The 16,953-nt window shown below is 33.4% G+C and overlaps 1 protein-coding gene across 3 annotated transcripts in view; it reads left to right on the forward strand.

Annotated features, from left to right (window-relative positions):
- LOC114336427 (arginine kinase) overlaps positions 1–16,502 on the forward strand; it is an 87,130-nt gene extending 70,628 nt beyond the window's left edge. For all 3 annotated transcript variants that reach the window (XM_050663577.1, XM_050663576.1, XM_050663578.1), the window contains 3 exons: positions 8,080–8,391; positions 8,451–8,827; positions 16,011–16,502. In XM_050663577.1, coding sequence (XP_050519534.1) covers positions 8,080–8,391; positions 8,451–8,827; positions 16,011–16,223 — 902 coding nt within the window. In that variant the 3' untranslated portion in view covers positions 16,224–16,502. The remainder of the gene's footprint in view (positions 1–8,079; positions 8,392–8,450; positions 8,828–16,010) is intronic.
- Positions 16,503–16,953: the final 451 nt, after the last annotated feature.

The raw sequence follows: 16,953 nt of genomic DNA on the forward strand, positions 1-16,953 counted from the left end.
AGATGGTCTCTTTACTTAACTGACCTCTCAACAACTTACGTTTTTCTTCAACAGTCCTATTTTGGACATTAAAACCTCTTATGAAAAGTTCATAAGATAACTCATCGGTTTTCAGATCATTAACTTGGGTAGACTTCATTTTTAAAACTGGGGTGAAAACAACACACAGGGGAAAGACCAAAGGGAATAGTAGAAAGTATGACTTTCGGACAAAAAACCGTTTCTATTTATCAAACGAACACAAACCTCACTTGCACTCTCACGCAGCCAGATCCTAACCTCACTGACTTTGTTGCAACTTCTGCTCTTGGTCTGCAATCACTCAATAAACAAAAGAGGGGTCAATAAACTATTGGTCAAAAAATTCACACTCCACCACTGACACGGACTAACAGGGAATAACACAAGGGTACACAAAACAAACAGGAAACAACAGACTCAAATATTTTCAGACAAAACAGGGATAGACAAACACAAACAATATTGAAACTTGCTTCTCGAATGAGCTTACACGGGATAACACCAACAACGGTTCTTGTTCCGATAACTAATGGGAGTGTTCCTAGACAACTAAGCACACTTCCTTTATCACGAGTATTACACTTGTGATCTATTCTGGTACAAGAAGGGAAAGACAAATAGTAATTGGACTGACTAACTACTTTACTTCACGGATACACTCAAACTACTTCACAGGCAGACTCCAACTAACCTTTGGTATCTTTATGACACTGACAAAACTAGATTAGTTGAGAAAAAAATAATGGGACAACTAGACAACATTGGGACTAAAAACTCAAACGGAAACTACACAGACTATACACATATACTCAAATGACGAACAAAAAAAATCACAAAAACAAGTTATTCTGTAAAAAATTGTTAATCAATTATGAATAAATGCACAAATACAACTAAAATGTTATACTTTATCAATAGTTTCAATATTGGAATGTTCAACGCTACTTATATAGACTACTTGTCTATACAATCAATACTTTTTTAAAAAAAATTTAAATATTGCTTTCACCATGGGTACTGTATTAACATCTACTATAAGTACATACATAAAAACAATGTTAATACACTACTATGAGTACATATTTACACATCCTATTGAAAATTTTATACCACTTCGTAACGTTCTAAAAAAATGTAGGGGCTCTTGGGCTAAACTATGTTGCGATACTGGTTGTGATAGTAGAATCGGTCTCAAATCTGGGGCAAGGAGAGGAAATTAAGTTGAAAAACAGTTGGGACTAACTAAAAAAATGTAAACTGCTTGGGAACAACTTAACGATATGACTGGGGGGTGAAAAGAGACTGGCCTCACGTCTGAGGGTGCTATTTTGTAGCGCACAACTGGACACTGAAAGAGGCAGAAAAATGAATCGGCCCCACGTTCTAGGGCGACATTTTGTAGCACTTAGAAATAAGGGGGAAGATAAAAGCTTGGAAAATTTAGATACTGCTTAAATACAAAAGGGTCGAGAAAACTAGGGGATATTTCTAAAAACTACTTTGCTACGGCGGCTCGTGTTTTGGTTGGAGAGCTAAGGTTGTGAGTTCGTTAAGAAGAAGTTAGGGATTAGGGAATATTTACTACTATCAAAAATTTAAACAAGGGTACTTACAGATATCCTGGGGTGTTAAATATTAATCCTGGCTATATTTTGTTAGGGCGCCTTACCAGGAGTTTTACTTTCTATGATCATCCAACATCTTAAAATTTGACTCTAAAAAGCTTTTAAAGTTTGTGGTTAAAATTTTGCCAATAGGTTAGCGGTAAATAAACAGGACAAAATACACAGTTATGGCATTTATTGAAAAATTATTCCTTGACATAACAAAACTTTCAGATTACATAAAAGATTACCTGTAAAAAAAATACATCTACTTTTCTGAACATAGGTTATGGTGCACCAAAAGATAAACAATAATATTATTGCATTGAGGATTTGATATCTGACTTAATTATGACTTGTATAACTGACTGACTGACCTAATTATGACATATATTATAGCATTTGCATTAAAACAAAAATTTATATTCATTCAGGGAACAATGTTTACATTAAAGAATTACTGACTACTCCTCGTAGTACTTAATTATTGAAAATAACAACAACTATGTCACCTGTCAAATATCATTCCGTAAATCTTTTATTTTTAACTATTTCAAAAGGTTTCAAAAAGGATTTTAACATTAACTTACAATTATGTCTTTACAATAATATTTTAATGATGGAAGCAAAATTATTCTTTGTTCTGTTCAACAATTTACTTTTTCATCTTTGTATTTTAAGTTCCAAAAAGATTTATTTTTTTTATGTTGAAAGAAATTAACGTTATTAGTTTGAGAATTTTATAATTATTAAAAGTCACTATACCTTAAAATTCAAAACTTCACCATTGTGAAACTTGACATGACACTTGACAGCACGTACGTAGTTCATACGTCACTCGAAGGGGAAAATGTCAATGGAAAATTACTGATTGCACCATATACCATTATACCATGAAAATACCATAAAACAAAAGAAATTTGCTTATTTACCTCGGGAAATAGGTTTTCTAATCCAGGAGACGGGAGGCTTGGGTTTAATTCATCACTACGATATTAGTACTATGCCGGCTTTCATAAATACATACGCAGTATTTTTACAAAGCGTATATTACACTTTTACCATCAAAAAAGGAACTGCTACACCATCAAACTGATGGTACACCTACTTAACAAAAACACAGAAGAACTTTGATAGATCCCATTTACTTGGAAATTCTTTTTGCGTCGCCAAAAAGCCGGTTACTCACTATCGATGTTTACTGATTCACTACCATTGTAAGAATGCCTGCTTTCTTCTCCGTCTCCTGCCAAAATTCCTTGATCCTGTCACTACGCAATTTCCGGCTTCCGTTCTTCAGAGCCAATTACGAGCTTCGATCTTTGTACCAAATTCAAACAAACCAATCAAATTGATTTTCAACATTTATTCTAGAAAGTTCATCAACGCATTAGAACTGTACTTTTGTCAAAACTTCTTACAAATTCTGTTTTTGCGTCTCAAATAAACAGGAATCTTGTAACACATTGAAATGTTGCGGAATACTTCGTAGATGTATACAGGTGCGGTTTTAGAAAATTCCTTGCAATCTGAATTTAAGTAAAAAACTGAATAAAAAAATTTGGACTTCTTAGAGAGGGATTGTAAAATCTATACAAATCTAAAGATCATATTTTCACTGGTTTTTTAAACGCTACAAGTTCTATAGAACTCTTTAGAGCAGCGGTGGATAGAGTAAAGATAGTGATGATGATATCCAACCTCCGATTAGGAGACGGCACTTGAAGAAGAAGAAGTGTCATAGCCGACTAGATAGAATATTGTATGTTTTTATTAATATTTTACGCACCAACAATCTTAACTACGAATCTATTTGGATATATTATCCAATATTAATAAATTAAGGATCAGGCTAGATTATGATGTATTTTTTTTCGAAAAATTATTTTTGATTGAATATTTTCACGGCCACCTAATAAAATTTCACGTAATTTTTCTTGCAATTAATGTTTGGCTTAAAGAATCACGAATAACACATTAAAGCACTTAGGTATAGGGAATGCTTAAGAAATAAAAAAGTACCATAAAATATCATTTCATTACGATACTAAAATACAGGATGTTCCATTTAAGAAAACTAAGAAAATACAGTATAACAGTATAAAAACAATAGTAGACTATATTAAAAATCGTTTGAACATAAAATAAAAATTTGATGTCAAAACACTACAATTCTACAGGGTGTAAATATTGCTACGAAATTAACAAAAAAACGTAACTATCTTTTAAACTACCTCGTATCATATTAAAAACCATATATTTTAAGAATAAAAACATTGAGAAGAATCCAAAAATGTAAAAATATACAGGATGTTCCATTTAAAAAAACATAAGTTTGTGTCACCCTGTCAATACGCACGCACCTGTATATTTGAAAATATTTTTAAATTATGGTCCTATCAGTGCCCCAACTTTTATCTAAATAACGTTTTTTCGTATCTCTTACGGCAAACGAGTAATTGGACTTTGTCATACTAATGCCTCACCCTGTAGGTAGCAGGAGACCTCAAAGCTATGGGCGTGGAGAACTGGATGGAGATTGCTCAAGACAGAGAAGAGAGGAGGCATGTTGGGTTGTAATGCCACGGAGTAAGTAAGTAAATAAGAAAATAGCTTGACTTCAAGATTATATGACTTTCCTGTCAAGAAAAAGAAAATATATAAGTAGGAATATAAGAAGAACAAAAAGAAGAAGATATGCTAACCCTAAATTCAATAGCATTCTTCGTAACACCAGGAGAAGCCTGTTTACCAAATTTCAATACTTTATTTTTCCTTTAAGAAACAGAAAAGACGTAATCTATCAAGAAAAGACGTCCATCTCAGAGAGGAGTCCGTCAGGGTTGCGTGCTGTCTCCACTGCTCTTCAATGTCTACAGTGAAGCGGTATTTCAAGAAGCTCTCGCAGATTGAATAGAAGGTATATCTATAAATGGAGAAGTTTTGAACAACTTACGTTTTGCAGACGATACAGTAATAATAACGGATAACAACAATGATTTACAGGACGTAATGCAACGCCTTAATGAACGCTGTCATGAGTACTGACTAAAGATAAATTTAAAGAAAACTAAATGCATGATCATGACTAAATCAGCACACGCAAACATCCAATTAACTATTGAAGATACTGTAGTTGAGAGTATGGATAACTACAAATACTTAGGAACATGGATAACATCGAATGTAGACCAAACCAAAGAAATTAAGACACGTATTGAAATAGCACGTGCATCATTCATTAAACTTAAAAAGTTTCTTTGTTGTCTGGATATAAGGTTAGAACTACGCCTAAGGATGCTTCGATGTTACGTGTTCTCTACTCTTCTTTATGGCTTGGAAGCGTGGACATTGAAACAAGTCCATTTGAATAAGTTGGCCGCCTTTGCATTTTGGTGTTACAGAAGAATCCTACGAATATCATGGATTCAAACCGGAAATATACTAACTATCAAAAGAGGAAAACTTGAGTACTTGGGACATGTGATGAGAGGGCCAAAAAAACTCATTATTACAGCTTATTATGCAAGGCAAAATCCGAGGAAAGCGAAATGTGGGAAGACGAAGAACATCCTGGCTTAAGAACTTACGGGAATGGTTCGAGTGCAGTAGTGTAGAGCTATTTAGAGCGGCAGTCAACAGGATCCGCATTGCCATGATGATTTCCAACCTTCGATAGAAGATGGAACTTAAAGAAGAAGATCAAAAATCTGCGGATGGAGTTCTAGGACTTTCTTTCACGACAAAGAAGGCTTAAGGATCAGAAACTGTTTTATCGAAATTCGTAATAATATACAGAGAGTTATACAGGCACGTAGCCAGGAAATGTGCTTGAGGGGGATCCAAACACAACTCAAATTTTTCGTTCGATTGGGCGGTATAAGGTATTGAAAAAATATTCAAAATAAATTTTAGATCCATATGCAAAATTTGAAAAAAAAAACTTTAAACCCTAGAATACTAATACTCTTAAAATATACGACGCTGCATTATTTTCTGCGAAATTTCTGAGCAACGGAATATCCCAAGAACTAGGGTTCCAGAGTTCTTTAGTACTAGAGTAACGTTGGTGTATAAACGTGAGTTAAATTTTGTGCAGAAGTGTGTGAATTAGATATCCTGTCGTAAATATTACGACGCTTTAGTGTTAACGATAGTAACATAAGCCGTCTATGTACAAGCATAAATATTGCTATGCTTTGCGATTCACTCTCCAAATATATGATTGATGCCAGTCCCTATCTTGGCAAAAACTTCGATACCGGAGGATTACCTCTTACAAATTTTTATGTTAAAGAATTGACAAAATCGGTCCATGGTAGCAACCGTAACATTACCATGGATACTGTGTGTTTTTTAAGGGATAATAAACATAAGTACTATCAATCATATGTGATATATTTCCATAATTCGCGCAAAGCAAATAGGAAGCCAGTTTTCCACTCTCAGTGCAAATAGGAAGCCACTTTATGTTTGATTTGGGCAAAAGCATTGCTGAGTCGTAGATGCGCAAAAGATTAAACATATTAAATTTACGGCGCAATATTCGACAGAACATAAACGAAATCCTAAATATACCATCAGTTTCTGAACCGAATAATCCTATCGAAAGAAAACGGACAGTATGCTACTTATGCCCTAGCTGCCTAAGAAGAATGACAACAAACTTTTGTATACAGTGTAAACGAGAAATCTGCGGACAAATATTTCTAAATTTAAAATATTTTAACCATGTAAAACTTACATTTTTAAAATTTTTCAAATTACTTTTACTAAGTGCAAGATAGAATGTACGGAAGCGGAATCAGAATGTAGAACGGAATCCTATATTTTTTTAGTAGTCACTAACATCATCAGGGACGCTACAATGATATTAAAGCTACAATGTTGAAATTAGGTATTAAAACCAACTAACTAGGGTAAGATATAACATCTACATATATGACGACAATCTCACCCTAGTAAGTTGTTTTTAATAACTAATTTCACCATTGTCTCTTTAATATCATTTTAGCGTCCCTGGTGATGTTAGTGACTACTAACGAAATATAGGATTCCATAGAAAAGAGTAGATACACCTGGGCCTCGATTTTTGACCCTTCGCTTCGTTATCGAACGTATTCGCTTCGTATACTAAACAGATACGAAACGAATACGTTCGATAACGAAGCGAAGGGTCAAAAATCGAGGCGCAGGTCTTCTATAAAAAGTAAAAGGTAAACGACTTTGAAATGCTGATAGAATACTTTCGTTTTTGGAAAATCTGATGTTTAATTTGGATATAAATTGATCCGTACACTGAATAAAAATAGAAATAATCCTAGTAAAAAATAATCATAATTTCGTTCACTTTTCCAAAAAAATAATAATGACTTGGGGATAAACTTACTGCCTTGGTACCAAAGCCGAGTTTTGGGAGGGGTCCGGACCCCATGGACCCCTCCCTTGGCTACGTGCCTGGAGTTATATTTACAATAAAGAAAGTTTAATCAAGTTTTGGTATGACCTGAAGCAATATAAGGCTCTAAATGTATTAGAATAATTGGAAATATCCAAAAAGTCCATATCCTAAATTTTCAGATATAGGTATGTCAAGTTCCCTAAAATGTCCAAAACTAATGAGAATTAGTTAAAAAAGGACTAAGCATCGAGCCTTGGTGAAATCCTAGTAAGTTCACATGAAATTTACCAGTCTCTCCCACACCTGTTCTAACACTAGTTATTGCTCCCTCATACATGTCTCTCATAATATTTACATATTCACCAGAGACTCCTTTCTTATTGAGTAAATCTCAATAACTTTAAAATCTTAAATAGGAGCCCCCATTTTTTATTGCAGATTTGGATTCCTTACGTAGAAGTAAGTAACTTTTATATGGGACATTTTTTCGAATTATGGATACATGGCGCTATAATCGAAAAAACACTTTTTATTAGCGCCATCAACATTTCTAAAAAATGTTTCGAATAAATGTTAGGTACTTATTTTTTCATGAGGAATCCAAATCTGCAATAAAACATGGGGATTCCTATTTGATTTTAAAGTTACCCCCCACCCCACTTCCAGGGGGTGGGGTGGAGGGTCGTGTTTGATGTTATTCGATAGGTTCTTGAAAAATATTAAAGACGTATTTTTTGGTTTTTTATTTGGAAGTGTATTTCTCGAGATATTAGACCGTTTCAATAATTTACCTATGGTATCACGATAAATTGTTTTTCCGATTATAGCGCCATCTATCCACAATACTAAAAAATGATATTAAATAAAAGTTGCGTATTTTTACGTAAGCAATCCAAATCTTCAATAACAAATGGGGGTTTTCATTTAAGATTTTAAAGTTACGAATCGTGCTCTTGGACCATTTATTTGGTTTTTAAAATATAAATATATATTACCTTATTTATTTTTTAGTAAACGTTACTGTAAGTCTAACGATATTTGGTATTTCTACAGGCTTAGAAAATCACGACTCCGGCGTAGGTATCTACGCCCCAGATGCTGAATCCTACACCGTCTTCGCTGACATCTTCGATCCCATCATTGAAGACTACCATGGTGGATTCAAGAAGACCGACAAGCACCCCCCCAAGAACTGGGGTGACGTTAGCGTATTCGGCGACTTAGACCCCACCGGTGAGTTTGTTGTGTCCACCCGTGTCAGATGCGGACGTTCCATGGAAGGATACCCATTCAACCCATGCTTGACCGAAGAACAATATAAAGAAATGGAACAAAAAGTTTCCAGCACTCTCTCTGGCCTTGAAGGTAAATATTTTATTAAAATGTTACATGTCTAATTGATTACAAACATGTTTTCTTTATAGGTGAACTTAAAGGAACATTCTACCCATTGACTGGTATGAGCAAAGACGTCCAACAAAAGTTGATCGACGACCATTTCTTGTTCAAGGAAGGAGACCGATTCTTGCAAGCTGCCAACGCCTGCAGATTCTGGCCCTCTGGTCGTGGAATCTACCACAACGAGAACAAAACCTTCTTAGTATGGTGCAACGAAGAAGATCATCTTCGTCTCATCTCTATGCAAATGGGTGGTAACTTGGGAGAAGTTTACAGACGTCTGGTTACCGCTGTCAATGACATCGAGAAAAGAATTCCATTCTCTCACAATGACAGGCTTGGTTTCCTTACTTTCTGCCCAACTAACTTGGGTACCACTGTTCGTGCTTCTGTTCACATTAAGGTAAAAAATAATATGTTATTTGTATATTTATTACTTACGTCTGAATATACAGTGCATTTTTATATACATATATATAGTTTAGCTCTCCAGGCCTAGAAGGCCCATGGCTTGGTTTACTATTCCTTTCCAATCTCTCCTATTTGCTGCTTTATTTTTCCAATTTGTGATTTTCAGTTCTTCTATGTCTTTTTCAACATCTTTCTTCCATCTGGTTTTCGGTCTACCTTTCTTCTTCTTTCCTCCTATTCCTCCCGTTAGTATTTTTTTGGGAAGTCTCGTGTTTGGCATCCTTTGGATATGTCCCAACCATCTCAGTCTTTGTGATTTTACGATCCCTACTATGTTTGGTTCACCATACATCCTCTCCAATTCCACATTTGGTCTTCTTATCCACATTCCATTCCATATCTTTCCGCCAAATATTTTTCTTAGGACTTTTCTTTCCCATACTTTAAGCATGACTTGCTCGGATTTGTTCATCGTCCATGTTTCACTGGCATACAAGACTATAGGTCTTATCACTGTCTTGTATATTCTTATCTTAGCCCCTCTAGATATGTTCTTATTTCTCAATAAGTTGTTTAGAGCAAAGATACAACGATTGCCAGCCATAATTCTCGCTTGGATTTCTTCTTTTATATTTGGTCTCCTAGTGAATGTCGCTCCTAGATATTGGAATCTCTCTACTTCCTCGAATTTATATATTTTTGCCTCTGTGATTATTGTCAGGTATTGTCCTTGTGTGTATTCTCGTTCTGTCCATTCCATATATTTAGTCTTTTCTTCGTTTATGTATATCCCTTTCTTTCTTCCTATCGCCTCTAGTCTTTTTAGTATTTCTTTTAATTCTTGTTTGCTTCTGGCTATCATTACTATGTCATCAGCGAATGCCAAGCATTGGTGTTTTCGTTGGTATACAAGTCCTGTCCTGTTAATTTCGGCTTCTCTGATGACTATTTCAAGAAGGATACTAAACAACAGTGATGACAGTGGGTCTCCTTGTCGTACCCCTTCACCGACCCTAAACTTATCTGTTTCCTTTCCATTTATTTTAACCCTGTTCTCTGTTTCTCTGAGTGTAACTTTTACCATCTTTATTAATTTTTTACTAATTCCAATTTCACATAGTGCTTTGTATATTTCTTTTCGTTTAACTCTGTCAAAAGCTTGTTTAAAGTCAATGAATAGGGCCATTGTAGATTTTCCGTATTCGTAGCTTTCCGCTTGTATCTCACGCAGCAGGAAAATTTGATCCACCGTGCTGCGTCCTCTTCTGAATCCACATTGATATTCTCCTATGTCATTATCTATCTTTTGTGTTATCTTGTCTTTTATATGTACTGCAAGTATTTTATATGCAACGTTTAGTAGGGCTACTCCCCTGTAATTATGGCATAAACTTTTGTCGCCTTTTTTGTGAATTGGACACAGTGTGGCTTCAGTCCATTCTTTTGGTATGTGTTCTTGTTCCCAAATTTCTTTTATCAGCTTTTCCAAATGCTTAATTAGTACTGGTCCTCCATATTTAAACATTTCAGCTGTTATTTCATCCTTACCTGGGCTCTTGTTTTTCTTTAGTTTTTCTATTATTTCTTTTATTTCTTTTTCATTAGGCGGTCTTTCCTGTATTTCTTCTTGATCAATATTTTCATTCGGTCCTTCTTCTTCTTCTTCTGCATATTCTGTTGTGGGAATTTCATTTAGAAGCTCTTCGAAGTATTCTCTCCATCTGCTCAGTATTTCTTCGTCGCTTACTAAATTCCTTCCATTTTTGCTTTTGTAGTGTACAGGTTTTCTTTGGAACCCCTTTTTCTCATTTTTTACTCCTTGATATAAGTTCCTGACTTCTCCATTTTTATAGTTTTCTTCTATGCATTTCAATTTATCTTCGTTGTACTTTCTTTTCTTTGCTCTTATGATTCTTTTAGTTCGTTTTCTTTGTTCGTTGTATTGTATCTCCATCTCTGGTGTTTTCACTTGCATCATTTTGAGTCTTAACTTATTTCTTTCATCCAGTTCTATTTTACATTCTTCATCAAACCATTCTTTGAATCCATCTTTTATATTTCTATTACTGACTTGCGCTGCTTTGGTCATACATACTTTTATTTGCGTCCATTTTTGTTCGATGTTTTCATTTTTTGCAATATTTTCCAGTTCTCTAGTGACTAGTCTTTCATATTTACTTTGTTCTTCTTCTGACAGTAGTCTAATAGGTTTAGTTACTTTGTACCTTTTTTTCTGTTGATTTCTAAGAACTGGTATAACCTGTTTGAGTTGTATTCCGACTATAAAGTGATCTGTGTCTGCATCCGGTCCTCTATATGTTCTTATGTTCTTTATACATTTTTCCATGTCTTTTTCGATGAGCACATGATCTATTTGATTTATGGTTTTTCCATCTGGTGATCTCCATGTTCCTTGATATATTCTTTTGTGTTGAAAGTACGTGCTCATAACGATCATGTTTTTTTCTTTTGCAAAATCTATTAAGAGGTGACCATTTTCATTCGTTGTTTCATGCAGACTATATTTTCCTATGGTGGGTGTGTATATTTCTTCTTTTCCTATTTTGGCATTAGCATCACCTAGTACTATTTTTATATCGTATTTGGGAATATTTTCGAATACTGTATCTATTTGACTGTAGAAGTCTTCCTTTATCTCTATGTTTTTCTCTTCAGTCGGTGCATGTATGTTTATAAATGTTATTTTTTGGTATTTTCCTCTTATTCTTAGTATGCATATTCTCTCTGAAATTGGTTTAAAGTCAACGATTAGATCTTTCAGCTTTTTGTTTACTACAAATCCTGTGCCTAACATTCTATTTTCGCCTCCGCTATTGAAAAATAAATAGTCATTTATTTCCATTGAGTTTTGGCCTAGTTGTTTCGTTTCTTGTAGTGCTACTATTTCGAATTTATATTTTTTACATTCATCTACTAGGTGTTTCAGTTTTCCTTCTTCGTATGTTCCTCTTACATTCCATGTTCCTACTAATATATGTTCTTTTATGGGCTGCTTTTCATTAATAATCTGTACATTTTGTCTATTTCGTGTACCTGTACTTTGCCATGTCGTCTCCGTTATTTCAGTCTGCTTTCGTTGTATTGCTAGTTTTTTGGTTGTATATTTTTCTCTTTTATGAGTTGTTGTTGGCTGTTATTCCATGTCCATATTTCACCATTAATGATTAGCTTCTGGTATCCTATTTTTACATTTTTTCCATTATGCCTCTCTACCATAGCCTTGCTTCTAATTTCTTTCTGAATAATTCTTTCTTCTTTTGACATATCATCATTAATATAGATTCTTTCGTCCTTTTTGGTTTTTAATTTACTTTTATTTTTCATTACTTCTATTTTGTTTTTCACGCTGTTGAGTTCCACTATGACAGTATTTTCTCCTATTTTCCTTGCTCCATTTACATCTACTGAAACTTGTAGCTCTTTTTCCATAAAATTCTCCATAGCCCCTCGTAAAACTTTCTGATCATTTGTATCAATTTTTATTCCTTGTATTATTACATTTTTTCTCTTTCTTTCTCTTTCCAATTTCTCTATTTTTTCATTTGCTATACTAATTTCTTTTTCTAATTGACCTATTTGATTTATAGCTTTTTCGTTTGTTTCTCGCAGCTTTTTTATTTCATCTTTGTAGCCGCTTTGTTGATCTTTCAGTTCTTTAATTTCATTCTTTAGTTGTGTGATTTCGTCTCCAGATCTATATTGTTCTTTTTTTATGTCTTTTATATCCATTGCTAATTCCCTCATCATTTTCATCATTTGTTCCATTCCACTTATGTTATCTTCATCTGTTTTTTGTGATGTTCTAGCTGTTATTTTTGATTTTTTGCTGGGATGTTCCTCCTCTTCCCTTCTCCTTTTCATTTCATCATCTAATTCGCTATCTGAACTCATTGTTCTTAATTCCTAGTTATTTTTCGTGCTAGAGTTATTAGTCAATGCGTCACGGGTGAAGTTTCGTGGAGAACTCTACTCACAGTTCAAATTCCCACCCGCACCCGCGCTAGCCGTTACTAATTTTCCAGCACTTTTATTCCTAGGTAAAATCAAAATCAAAATCCGGCCCTGGTTATCTGTTTATAATAAAATTAATTATATTATAATAAAGTTTTCTACTTACAGCTGATTCTGTTTATTAATATGCTTTATTTTCCTGTAGAAATACACCATTCACAATATTGTTTTGTTTCCACCTACTGCAAAACCTGCTTTGTTTATATTCGATATCACACAAGTTTTTATCACTTTACACAAGAATTTAATTCCTTATCTTTGGAATTACTTTTTTCCGATTTTTTCACTGTATAATTAGTTAACTAATTAGGTTGTTTATTTATGTACCTACATATATTGGTTTATAGTTACACTGCACTTTTGTATAACACAATTGTTTTATTGCTATATCTGCCCGAGAATCGAGTTAAGATACGAGCTAAACACGTGTGTTCTATTCGCTGGTCAGCGACCGAATTTTTTTATATACACTGCACTGAAATAAGTGTTACCCCCATAATAACTTATTTATTTTTAGCACATAAGCAAAGCTCTCGGACAGGTAGATTTTTTAAATAATCATAGTATATTATAGCATCAATGTTTCGAACTTTACGGCATCCCTCTTCAGGCGGCAGGCATAAATTTTATTTTTTTAAATGGGAAAGTACATCATGTCATATCTCATTTAAAAGCTTTTGAAGTACTGATTGCAAAAATGTATAATACTTTAATCCTTTTTGAGAGCGTAGGTGCAAATATTTGATCGAATTATTTTTAAATGCATTCATTTTTTTCGAATCCTGAGAAAACTAATAAGTATTTTTGAAAAATTTAAACGCAGAATGAAATATTACAGTATTATCGAGGGTCAAAAGCCCCTGAGAACTTCTATAATGTTTATTTTAATAAGTCACAGGGATGAAAAAAGAGAAAATTTTTGATATTTAATTTCAAATATATCATTCAAATGAAACTTTTTGTTTATTCTAAGGGACCTTCAGCCCTCCATATTAATGTAATCTTTCATTCTGCGTTTAAATTTTTCAAAAATATTTATTAGTTTTCTCAGGATTTGAAAAAAATGAATGCGTTTAAAAAAACTTCGATCGAAATTTTGCGCCTGAGCTCTCAAATAGGATTAAAGTAATATACATTTTTATAATCAGCATTTCAATAACTTTTAAATGAGGTGTCACATGATGTACTTTACCATTTAAAAAAGTCAAAGTTATGCCTGTCACCTTAAGAATGATCGCGTAAAGTTCGAAAACATTCATCATAATATACAGTAGAGCGTCGATAATCCGAACCCCGGTAATCCGAACGATCGCTAATCCGAACGTAAAAAAAATTATAAAATTAAAAAATATGATTACGGACCAAATTTTTGGATTTAATATGACAATATGGGCAAAATATGACAGCGGATTTTTGTTTTGTTAATGCAGAGATACATACAATTTATTATGCAGGTGTCTTATTCCTTGTAACTAAAACGTATATATTTACATACTATGTTTATGAGCTTTGTATGTATTTTGAACATATGTTAAATAATCCGAACTTTTTGATAATCCGAACTACCCCTGTACCAATAAGTTCGGATTATCGACGCTCTACTCTACTATGATTATTTTAAAAATCGACTTGTCCGAGCGTTTTGCTTATGTGCTAAAAACAAATAAGTTAATAAGGGCGGTAACACTTATTCCAGCGTACTGTATAAACAAACAAAGGTATCTAAAGAACAAAAATATATAGATACACTTCTGCAAGAAATTAACGAATCACCTTAAAAATTGGTAATTTTTAATGTCTCGAATTTCCTAAACCTGTTGTTCGATTTAAGTGATTTTTTTAATATGTTACAGCCTTATTCTTTATCAATATCGCTGTAATAATATTGTTGCTAGACAGGTAAATTGTCATAGTATTACCGGGTGTACCAATCAAACTGTGATTTTTTCTCAAAGTTCGCGTGACCCTGTGGAATATTCTAGCATTTATAAAATACTTAAATTAAAACCCAACTATAGCCTCATATTTTCTTAACATTCTGCTTTTTGATTCATTCGCTTATGTTGAATAATAAAAAAGTTAGGTACTTTAATAACTAGCCTTGTTTTCATCAATAGATGGTGTTTTTAAATAAGTATGGCAAACTTTAAGGGGTAATTCTGTATGAACAAATAATGACAGTTTGCTTTATAAACGTATGCCAGCAAATGTTTCGTCTTCGACATAGGGGGTGTTGAAATTTTTATTACAAACTGACGATTTATTTATTGCTCTAAAACCGGTTAAGATATGCAAATGAAATTTGGTGGGTTTTAAGAGGTAGTTATTGCACATTTTTTGTTATACAATTAGGAATTTAATATTCACCATTGGCGCACATACGAGTAATATGACTCTTATGTGCGCCAATGGTGACATAAAATTCTTAATTGTATGCCAAAAAATAACTACCTACATCTTAAAACCCACCAAATTTCATTTGCATATCTCAACCGGTTTTAGAGCAATAAATAAACCGTCAGTTTGTAAGAAAAATTTTAACACCCCCTATCTCGGAAACGAAGCTTGCGGACATACGTTTACAAAGCAAACTGTCACTATTTTTTCATGCAGAATTACCCCTTAAAGTTTGCTATACTTATTTAAAAAAAAAACACCCTGCATTGATGAAAAACCAGGCTAGTTGTTAAAGTACCCAACTTTTTTATTATCCAACATAAGCGAATGAATCAAAAACCGGAAGGTTAATAAAACATAAGGCTATAGTTGGGTTTTAATTTCAATATTTTATAAATGCTAGAATATTCCACAGGGTGACGCGAACTTTAAGAAAAAATCACAGTTTGATTGGTACACCCGGTATACAATTACAATTAACCTGTCTAGCAACAATATTATTACAGCGATATTTTTAAAGAATAAGGCTATAACGTATTAAAAAAATCACGCAAATCGGGCAACAGGTTTAGGAAACTCGAGACATCAAAAATGACCCATTTTTGAGGTGGTGCGTTAATTTCTTGGAGAAGTGTATATTTATCTTGTTATCTCTTTTTTCTTTATATCCACGCAGTATAAAGAAGAAGAGACAGAGACAGTAAAATGGTAAATGTCAGAGATTATATTGATGATTTTTGTTATAGGTTCCTAAATTGGCTGCCAACATGGCTAAATTGGAAGAGATTGCTGGAAAATACAATCTCCAAGTCCGTGGTACTCGTGGCGAGCACACAGAAGCTGAAGGAGGAGTCTATGATATTTCCAACAAGAGACGTATGGGTTTGACCGAATATGACGCCGTTAAAGAAATGTACGATGGTATCCAAGAACTCATCAAGATCGAGAAAGAGTTATAAATCGTCTATCAGTATGCTTTATCAGTTAAAAGTATTTATAAGCAGTGATGTAAACATATTTTATTTTCTACTTCTATTTCAAATGCCAAAGGTATTAGCAAAGTTTACATAAGATGTTTTATTCAATGAAACGTTGTAGTATGTAAACCAGTTATATTCTAGTCAACATTTTGTTTTAAACAAAAAAAATTCAACAACTTCAAGTCATATTGGTATTATTATCACTATTTTTAAATTATTTTTAATTAAACTCATAAATAAAGTAGTATTTTAAAAAAATTGTATTTATTTTAAAGTCAGATAATAACAACACTAACAAACTGCCAGAAAAGAAGCAAGAATATGAAACTATTAGGTCATATAAATTGAGAAATACAGAGAATGCTGAGGAGTAGCAGATGATCATAAATCAAAAACTAGAAAATACTAAAGAAAATAGAGAGGGTCAAAACGTTGAACAATTATGCAACTACTTCAAAGAGGTAATACTAAATACAGCGACAGAAGTATGTGGAACAAGTAAAAAGAGCAATAAAAGAAAGCAAACTGCATGGTGGAATGAAGAAATAAAACAACAAATTAAAAGAAAGAAAAATGCTTGGAAAATATACTTACAAAACAAAACACCAGAAAACTATAAAGAATATAAAATTAGTAACAGAATTGGTTACAAAGGCAAAGAAGGACTAATGGACAGAATTTGGAGAAAAGATGGAAACAAACAGTAAAG

The sequence above is a fragment of the Diabrotica virgifera genome, chromosome 10, assembly GCF_917563875.1.
Source record: "Diabrotica virgifera virgifera chromosome 10, PGI_DIABVI_V3a".
In the NCBI taxonomy this organism is placed as follows: domain Eukaryota; kingdom Metazoa; phylum Arthropoda; class Insecta; order Coleoptera; family Chrysomelidae; genus Diabrotica; species Diabrotica virgifera.